This window comes from Corella eumyota, chromosome 1 (assembly GCF_963082875.1).
Source record: "Corella eumyota chromosome 1, kaCorEumy4.1, whole genome shotgun sequence".
Lineage (NCBI taxonomy): Eukaryota > Metazoa > Chordata > Ascidiacea > Phlebobranchia > Corellidae > Corella > Corella eumyota.
This window is the reverse complement of record NC_137490.1, coordinates 6,743,798-6,753,322: the sequence shown is the minus strand read 5'-3', so window position 1 is coordinate 6,753,322 and position 9,525 is coordinate 6,743,798. Positions and strand designations below refer to the sequence as shown.

Below are 9,525 nucleotides of genomic sequence, written 5' to 3'. Positions count from 1 at the left end.
AGATGCAGGTTAACGCATATTGATGGACGGAAACGCATACCGACAATCACTAACATTATTGAATGAACAAAAAGGTAAACAAACCTTATGTTACTACAATCGCGGGAGTATCGTGACTTAAATGCGCTGATGCCACAAATAAAGTAAGTAATAATGGACCACTATAAGGATCAACGACAGTTTAATTAAATTAATAAAATTATTTTAATTCACAAAATTATTATTGTATTAAAATGATTTTTAAAATATTAATATTTCTAATATGTCATCAAAATACAGATTATTACATCACACTTTCCAGGAATTTACAATTACCTATTTTTTTCTGATAGTATGGGTTAAAAAAATAAACCAAAAAATGTTGTAAAAATATACAAAAAATACCCTTCTAAAATCATGACCGAATCGACAAAGCAAACATCGGGTAAACGTGTGAAGCACCAAAAATCAATATGTAGGCAGTATTCTGTAGATGTTTCAACATCAAAGTAAGTTAAACTAGAAACACATTGATAAAACTAATGTAATGGCTACTATTTTAGCGACCATAAACAAAATAGTTACTTACTTAGTTATATAATATAACTTGTTAAGTACCCTTAAATTTAAATTTTTTTATTTTATTTCTTTTATTACAGAGACGTTAGTTTCCCCGATATCGGAGAACTACAAAATGAAAATCATGATGACACAAAACCACGAATGGAAATCGATCCTTTCCGCCTTACACTATCAAGCAAAAAGTTAACTAAAAAACAACAAACTGCATTTTTTAAAGCTTTTGAAGTAATAACAACAAAACTATTTTACTACTAAAATATCCACTTTATTTATCAAAATTGAAATACCGTAATATTTGCAATATATCAATTGTAAATAAATATACAGGTATTTGACCATAAACGTAATGGTAGAATAAGCAGCGAGGAATTTGTGGAAACGTTGCGAAGAGTTGGAGTCGAAGTTCAGGAAGATGTTGTCTACGATCTTATTGTTGCTCAAGTAATTATAGACCAACATACATTTTTATAAAAAATGTTCATAAAACTAAAAACGGCATAAATTGCCTTTAAAAGTTGTAACATTTCAACAAAACAAGTTTGCATTTAAAAGTTGTAAAATTTCAACAAAAAATCTCTTCCGCCATCTCGAGACAAAAAAAAATTTTAAATAAAAAAATTACTGCCTTTTAAACCTTTAGGACGAAAATGGCAACGGAGAGATGGACTTTGAAGAATATTTAAATTTTATGACAAATGAAGATATTTTCATGTCACTGATCGGTGGAGGATCCAATACGCCAAGTAAACCGGACGACAAAGATGTTTTAATGTATCAGGTATAAATTTAATTCATTTCATCGTTCATTGATTTTAAATATTATACTATGAGATGTTATATTAGGAGGTTTAAAAGAACAAATTCTTATCTAATCTTACCCTTGAAGATTATTTTAAATATGTATTACATGTTTGGGTAGGTTATGTCAAAATTTATCAAGAAGAGCGTTCTTGAAGAAAGTATAAGAATGGAAATAGTCAACTACTACACCAGAAAACTTAGAAAAGCCGCGACGAAAAACCATACTTTAATGCATGCAGCTCACGTTGTTCATCATTATGCAGACGGTATACTAACTTAATATTTTTGCCTTAACTTTATTTATATATATTAGAGCAATTTTATAATATTAAAATATGTAACGTTATTACAAAGTCTTTTATGTTAAAATCCGATAATGTTTTCGGGTTGATCAAGTTGGTTGATTTATGTTAAAATTTTTCGGGTTGGTTGATTTATGTTATAATTCTTATGCTGTTTTAAACCTAGTATTCATAGCTATATCAAATAAAATCAAACTGATTAATCAAGTTTCATTATATATTGGTTTATTTTTAGGAGCTCGTTCTTTGGGTCTAACAGAAAAAGAAATATTTAATCAGATAGAAACAATTAAACTGTTAGCCCAAAACGAAGGGGATGAAAAGAAAAAGAACAGTCCTTATGCACATCCAATACAACTGATATTAACACCAACAGGTTATTAAGATTTACATTTAATAGTTACCCTTATGTATACTATAATAGGTTATACTACACTTTACTAAAAAACACAAATTAAAATAATATTCATGTTTATAAACTGAACTGTTATATATATTTTAAGGAAGTACATGTAAAAATTTTAATTTTATGTTTTCAGTTCGCAGCAAAGTTCCGCCAAATTCAACCAAGCAACCTGGTTGGAGTACAAGACAGATATCTGCGTATGGAGTACGACTTCCACGAATAGAAATTAAAGAACCAAAAAACTTTGAGAACGTCCAACAAATCAGAAAGAAAACAGATGCAGTAAAGGAAGACTACTATTGGTTTGCTTTAAATTAAAAAAAACTTTATTTTAAAGTTTTCAACTTAGAAGCTATATATAACAATTTTAAGTTGATAAATTTAAAAAGCTGTTAAACTGAACGATTTATGTGAAAGTTGAGCGTGCCTTTTATATACAAACAGGAATTTATCAAAGGCACAACACAAAAACTTTTCTGAGCTTTGGAAAGACTTGCACATCTCGAACATCTCTCCTGGAAGGTTAAAGTCAATGATGACTGGAGTTTACGGAACTTATACAGCAAGCCGCTTAACAGGTTAAAAATATTTTCATTTTTAATAGTTTTATTAAACATAAATTAAACACATTATAAAATGAATTTCTCTGTTAGAAAATAACGGTAAGTTGTACTTAATATAATAAAGGCTGGGCCATTTGATCAGGTTATTAATTCAATAATATTTAACATATTTTAACATTTTGTCAACTTAGGTTGTCGGGGTAGATATGCTGCAAAGCAGGGTAATCTAAAGACCCAATTGACCCCTGACATATTGCTTGGAAAAAACTCCAAATCATTCTCGGGCAGGCCACAAATTCATAATCGAAATTCATTTAAGCAATCTTCTGTTAACGTTTAAACGAAACTTATAATTTCACATCGTAAAATTTTTCAAGATTATTTTAACGTAAAATTTTTTTGGTTATATTGCTAGTAATACAAAAATAACAATTTTTTGGTGTTCATACTTTAATTTTTTTTTATAAAATTTTTTACAAAAATGTTTACTTGTTTATAAAAATGATTAATAAAGCTTATGTTAGCAAAATAGGTTGACATATTTTTAATATACTTGTCAACCAATTAAAGTAGTTTGAGATTGGGTAAAGCAATCCGAACTGGTTTATCTTGTTTATATTTACAGTTTTAAGATGCCATGCCAAAATAATACGTTCACAGGTTTTTAAATGGTTTAATGAAATAATAATCCACCGCTATTTAGATAAACGAGCCATCTGGCATTTCATTAATAATTAAAGATATTTCGATTGCCCCGATTTATATTTAAATAACATTATTTTTGTGAAAAATACGTTTCTGTAAACAACGAACAAAGTGATGTCTTATTAAAGTATATATTCTAATATTTGCACTTTTTCTTAGCGAGAGGGCTTTTGTACGGCCGCGAGATTTTCATAATAACACGACGGCATGATGCATCAATTACTTTTGTTGCGCTTGGGAATTTTAGGCCTCGCACAGAGAAGATCTCTTAATATCGATTACATTATTTCAATAAATATTTAGATAAAGGTGCGATAAAAGCTTATCCAGTTTTATTAAAATCCCTTTCCACATGGGAATCGAAAAGTGACGGTTTAGCGAAAAGAACGAGCTGTCGTTCCTTAACTTTAATAAACCAATTAAAACGGTAATCAGATTGCAATTTAGTCAAGTAATGCACGTCGATAACTTTTTCATCAAATAAAAGTTAAATGAACGTAGATGGGTGTAGACAATAGGCAAATATTTTAATACAAAAATATAGGTTTATTTTGTATTAATAAAGTTAGTTTATTTTATTTAAATATTTAAACTATTAATAATGGTGGAATTATAATAACATCGTATCTAAACCCCAATTTTTTTCTCAATTACTACTTTAACTACCGTTTACAGCAAGGTTTTTAAGTATCAAAATTTTGTAGTTTTGAAAGTTTAATTTTCAGAAATGATTGCAGATGTTAGACCGGGAATTCAAAGACAAACAAGTCATCATTCACCGAACAGAAATATATCATTTGATCCGGTATATATTTATAAATACATTTTCTATAAATATTAGTAAAGTTAAAAATTTTATAAAACTTTAGATGGGTTTATGTTATATCGATTTGTCAGCACTCGATAAGCCTTTGGCATATACCCCCAAAAAAGTTTTAAAAATTACGATAATAAAATAGGACTGGTCGTGTAAACTAATGTATATCACAGTTCAAACTGTCACAATGTAATGGATATTCACCAGAGACTGTACTTAAATGACAAAACTATGAATTGCATTTAGCCTACTTTTAGAAATGTTAAGTAAATTGCGCAGAAAAGTTATAAATTTGGTTATAAAGTTAAAGATGTCAAACCAGGTAGTTGCAACAAGTTATCTTATTGGTAAATTGTAATTTATTTAACTTGATTAATTTATAGTTAATGCCACACCTTAACGATGAAAGGGAAAGGAGGGTTTCCGAATACGAAAACAATCCGGTGACCCCCGACTTTAAGGAATCAAAAATCAAAGAATCGTATATTCGGCGAAATAACAACAATAATCCGTAAATATAGTAAAATTGCTGTTGTATAATATGTAACCCTTTTGGTCTAAACATTCAGTTTTTACATATGACCTAATCAGGTTTATTCTTAGGCTGTGTAAATTTATACAGCAAGCACCATTAATTATTTAGAAGTGGCCTTTGTGTATTAACTGATTTAAAATGACTGTGTTGTGTAGTTTTGGCATTGGATGTAGAAACGTACTGGTTATATAGTTTTTTTTAGTCATTGATAGAATTAGAGAAGTTTGTTTATTAATTAACCTATTGTTAAAATATATAAAGATTAAAAAAATAACATTATCAATCATATCGTATAACAAAAAACACCATGTGTACAGTTTATTGTTATTTTATATCGACAGATGCATGTGTTTTTTAAATTATTATTAAGACAAAACAAATTTAATATAGAATTTCTATTTAGTCTTAACACTATGTGTTTTTGGTTCAACATTCTGTTTGAATTTATTGCTTTTAGGGGTAGTAGAAATAGACGAACTACGTTGTCAGCAATGATTGGAAAAAACAATAAATTACTGTATAGCACTGTGCCAAAGTCACGAAAACCTAGAAAGGGAAAACTTCAAATAAAAGCTTACAACTTTCTGGAAAGACCGACTGGAATAAAATGTTTTGTATATCACGTGTTTGTGTAAGTAAAATTAAAAAATTAATAATGTATAAGTTTACTGTCATAAATACATTTCGTAAATTTTAATGTATTTTGAAAAATATGGTCTACACAAAAAAAATTTAATTTCAGGTTTTTACTCGTGCTAATCTGCCTCATATTTAGCGTTTTATCAACCATTGAAGAACAGGAAAACGACAATGTCCAAGCATTACTAATTATGGTAATGTGCAAGCTTTATACAATCAGGCAAATTACTCAAATTTTTAAATCTTGATCTATTTTTATATGTTACTAGGAAGCTATACTGGTCGTGGTGTTTAGCCTAGAGTACGTTGTTCGACTGTGGTCAGCAGGTTGTATCAGCAAGTATAAAGGAATAATTGGACGTTTAAGATTTGCGCGAAAGCCGATCTGTGTAATAGGTAAACAACTAAGAAGTAATTAAACTAACAAAACACAACGATCAATACCAAAGTCTTTAATAAATCGGGGTTACAAAATTATTTTAATATAAGTTTGTGCTGTTTAGACTTGGTTGTAGTATGTGCTTCTGCTACAATTCTTTGTATTGGCCGTAATGGAAACGTTTTTGCAGCATCAGCAATCAGGTAAAATAGATTTCTTAACAAATACTTTTTTAAGTTAAGTTTTATTAATAGAATTTTGTTTAAAATTAAATAAAGTCCAATGACACGTGGTTAATTATTTAGAGGAATTCGATTTCTACAAATCTTGAGAATGCTGCATGTAGATAGACAAGGTGGAACTTGGAGGTTATTAGGTAACTTAGCAAACTTCTAAAACTAGTTCTAAGCAAACTTTTAAAACTAGTTTTTGTAAAAAGTTTTTACAATTTGGACCTACACAAATACTTCAAATATATATTTATAGTTGAACATTTTTTTTAGGTAGTGTAGTGTATATCCATAGACAAGAGTTGATAACAACGCTGTACATTGGATTTCTTGCTCTCATATTTTCCTCTTACTTTGTTTATCTTGCTGAAAAGCCGTCTGGTAATAATCAATATTGATGTTAAACAGGCTTATTATATCTGATAAGTAAAAATAAATTGAAAACGAAAAAAATTTAACTTTGGTTTCAATTTGGTTTATAGTCTACAATAAAAAAATATAAAAACAATTTTTGCCAAAACCATTATAAAAACGATCTAATTAAAGTATTAAATCATAATTTAATTTGTAAATACCGTATACTTTATAAATAATCACCAATTTATTGTTTTGCTTACAAATTTGTATATAATATTTGCAGAAATAAAACTGGGAAGCTCAAAGGAAAGTCCTAGCAAATTTCGAAGTTATGCTGATGCTTTGTGGTGGGGTGTGGTATGTATTAATTACAGTTAACAAACTCTGAAAGTATTAATGTCATAAAAATTTTAATAGCCCCCACTTAAGGATTTTATATTAAAATTTTTTATCAAAAGCCTAATTTAGTAACGTATTTGATAAAAATTTAATATTTTAGCTTGACAAATTGAATATCGTGTTAAGTCAAAATTGATGTTGTATAGGTAACTGTGACAACTATAGGATACGGGGACTGTGTTCCCACCACGTGGTTAGGGAAAGTGATAGCTTCATGTTTTTCGATATTTGCAATATCATTTTTTGCTCTTCCAGCGGTAAGTATTGAAATTTATTTATTGTTAATATATCATTCTACATTATGCTTATTTTGTTGCTTTGTAAACACGTGTTTTCTGGTAGGGTATTTTGGGATCTGGGTTTGCACTCAAAGTTCAACAAAAACAAAGACAAAAACAATTCAACCGACAAATCCCTGCAGCAGCAAGTTTAATTCAAGCAGCGTAAGTTACACAATAAAAGTTTTCGAAAATTTGAGTTCACTACAGTCATCTTTTTTCCTATATATAATACATTTAAAGTAATGATTACTTATAAGTTTCAATTTGTTTATTTTTTATATTAAAAAGGATAAAATTTAATTATTCATTTAATACAATAACAACCTACGCAAGCAAAAATATTATATTTTGCTTTTAATCTACAGTTGGCGATGTTATGCCACAATGGAAAAAACTCCCTGTTTCGCTACTTGGCGTGTCTACCAAATTCCATTTTTGTCTCGTCAGCCTAGCGTCGTCGACACATTACCATCTGGTAAAAACACAATTAAAAGAAAAAACTCGTATTTGAACCAACTCGGACAATCGAAAAGAGAAGAAGGTCGTGGGGAAATTTTAGATAATTGGCCATTCCAATGTAACCTGGATGTAATAAGTGATCCAACAGAACAGTGAGTACTGTTTATTAAATTTTTTTATTCTCAATATGGAGGATCGATTTTACAATCTAAACATAGAGTAATATAAGTTACTGCGTTCCTCGGTTTACTTTTTCGAGTTTTTTTTGAAAGTTTAATCTCTTGATTGAACGATAACTAATTAAGTTTTAGCTTAGAAGAAGTTTATACCCTTTAATGAAGTCTTACCCAAGGGCATTACAGCATGAGTAGTGGGTACCAAACTCAGGACCTCACGTAGTGAAGCAAAGTGCTTTAACCACTACACCACACTGCTGGTTAAATTGTTCATGGAAACATTTTTATGGTTAAAACTTTTGATACAATAAACATAAGTCTAAGTAATTATATTTTTTCGGTTATGCAAACATCAAAAAATTAAAAAAAACTTTATGTGTGCTTTGCTAAAAATCTGGCCACTCCTTAAGAGGTCCATATCCCTAAGACTCCGTAAATTTTGTTTTTCTCTTTAGTATGCCAATTTCTTATATGAACGTGGTGAGAGCAGTTAGAAAACTACTTTACATAGCAGCAAAAAAGAATTTTCAGGTAAACATATGTACATTAATAAATTATAACAATATGATGTTTTTATTGATTAGCATCTACATTTCTATATTTCAACTGTAAGTCTATGATCACAAACACACATATACTAAAGAAACACGGCGTTCAAAATTATAATTTAATCGTTGGCACGTATATTTTAAAACAACATCAAATACCAAAACTATTTTATTTTCGAATTTTGGTTTATTTTTCACAGACGATGAGACAGCCATATGACGTCAGAGACGTGGTTGAACAATATTCACAGGGTCATGCAAATGTTATGATGAGGTTAAAAGAGTTGCAACGAAGATTAGATCTTACTTTAGGAAAGTCAAATTGCTCAGATTGTAAGTTTAAGTTTTTTTTTACACGTCTTGCTTATATTGATAAATTATAGAAATTTGTTTATAATTAAACTAATAAAAATAAGTTTTAAGAAAAAACGCTCGGGGTAACTTGTTTAATTACCACTACTTCTATGTCGTAGCGCTCTCAAGTAAAGCGCTATAACAGCACAAACTCCCGCCGAGCCCAAAAATAATTGACAAACAAATTATCTTGTAATATTAATCTTTAATATTTTAATTTGCGAAAGGTAACTGTAGACTGAATTAGATTAACAATTGTTATATTCTGTTTAGCCTGATAGGTTCATTATATTATAAGTTGTTTTTGCTATTAATAGTTGTATTTAAAAATGAAACAAATAGTACTATGCCTTTACAACCCGCAGAATAATAAGTTATGAGATCTAAAGCAAAAATATTTGTAAAACAAAAAAAATATAAGTTACTTAACCACAAATGTTTATAGTTGAGGCTACTAGTTGTTCGCCTTCTCATGACAGACAACGAACATCTGCTCTGGGGCGCCTCGTGCGGCTCGAACGATGGGTAAAATAAAAATTTAATTTTATCGATAATATGTTTTTGTTAGTGGAAGTTTTCGTTAATCTTTAAGTCAAGCAATTTAAAAAAAATCATTTTATTTTTAGACTGAAACAATGGACGCCAAGTTAAACGAAATACACTCGCTTTTAAAAACTATCGAAAAGTTAAAGACTTAAAAAGAACAACAACATTTTGTTGGTATTTAAAGAATAAGTTGTGCTTATGAAGAAAAACGAAATAGTGATGGAAAAATACCTCTAAACATTTTATTTATTTAAATTTCTATTGAAATTACTTCAAAATAGGAAAAAAGACAAAACACAACTTACTATCAAATTAGATATTAATAACTTGGCACAATATGAGGGCAACTAATTCAAAGTATTTTAATTTACAACAAATTATATTAAAAAGTATTTGTCGTTGATTGGTTTAAAACAAATTTTATTTTTAAGTGATGTCTTATGCTCGTTTTTATATAATAACTATCG

The 9,525-nt window shown here is 29.0% G+C and overlaps 2 protein-coding genes across 2 annotated transcripts; both read left to right on the top strand.

The window, feature by feature from the left end:
- Positions 1–396: 396 nt before the first annotated feature.
- On the top strand, positions 397–2,973 carry LOC145751248 (uncharacterized). Its single transcript, XM_082567390.1, has 9 exons — positions 397–488; positions 639–786; positions 889–1,002; positions 1,202–1,339; positions 1,481–1,628; positions 1,900–2,040; positions 2,204–2,372; positions 2,515–2,648; positions 2,825–2,973. The coding sequence occupies exons 1-9, from the start codon at positions 397–399 to the stop codon at positions 2,971–2,973; spliced, it is 1,233 nt and encodes a 410-aa protein (XP_082423516.1).
- A 1,092-nt stretch (positions 2,974–4,065) lies between these two features.
- On the top strand, positions 4,066–9,217 carry LOC145751152 (potassium voltage-gated channel subfamily KQT member 1-like). Its single transcript, XM_082567283.1, has 16 exons — positions 4,066–4,143; positions 4,539–4,666; positions 5,148–5,321; positions 5,433–5,523; positions 5,599–5,725; positions 5,833–5,911; positions 6,014–6,084; positions 6,212–6,319; positions 6,579–6,652; positions 6,841–6,951; positions 7,037–7,137; positions 7,341–7,586; positions 8,066–8,141; positions 8,359–8,515; positions 8,958–9,037; positions 9,139–9,217. The coding sequence occupies exons 1-16, from the start codon at positions 4,066–4,068 to the stop codon at positions 9,208–9,210; spliced, it is 1,773 nt and encodes a 590-aa protein (XP_082423409.1). The 3' UTR covers positions 9,211–9,217.
- Positions 9,218–9,525: the final 308 nt, after the last annotated feature.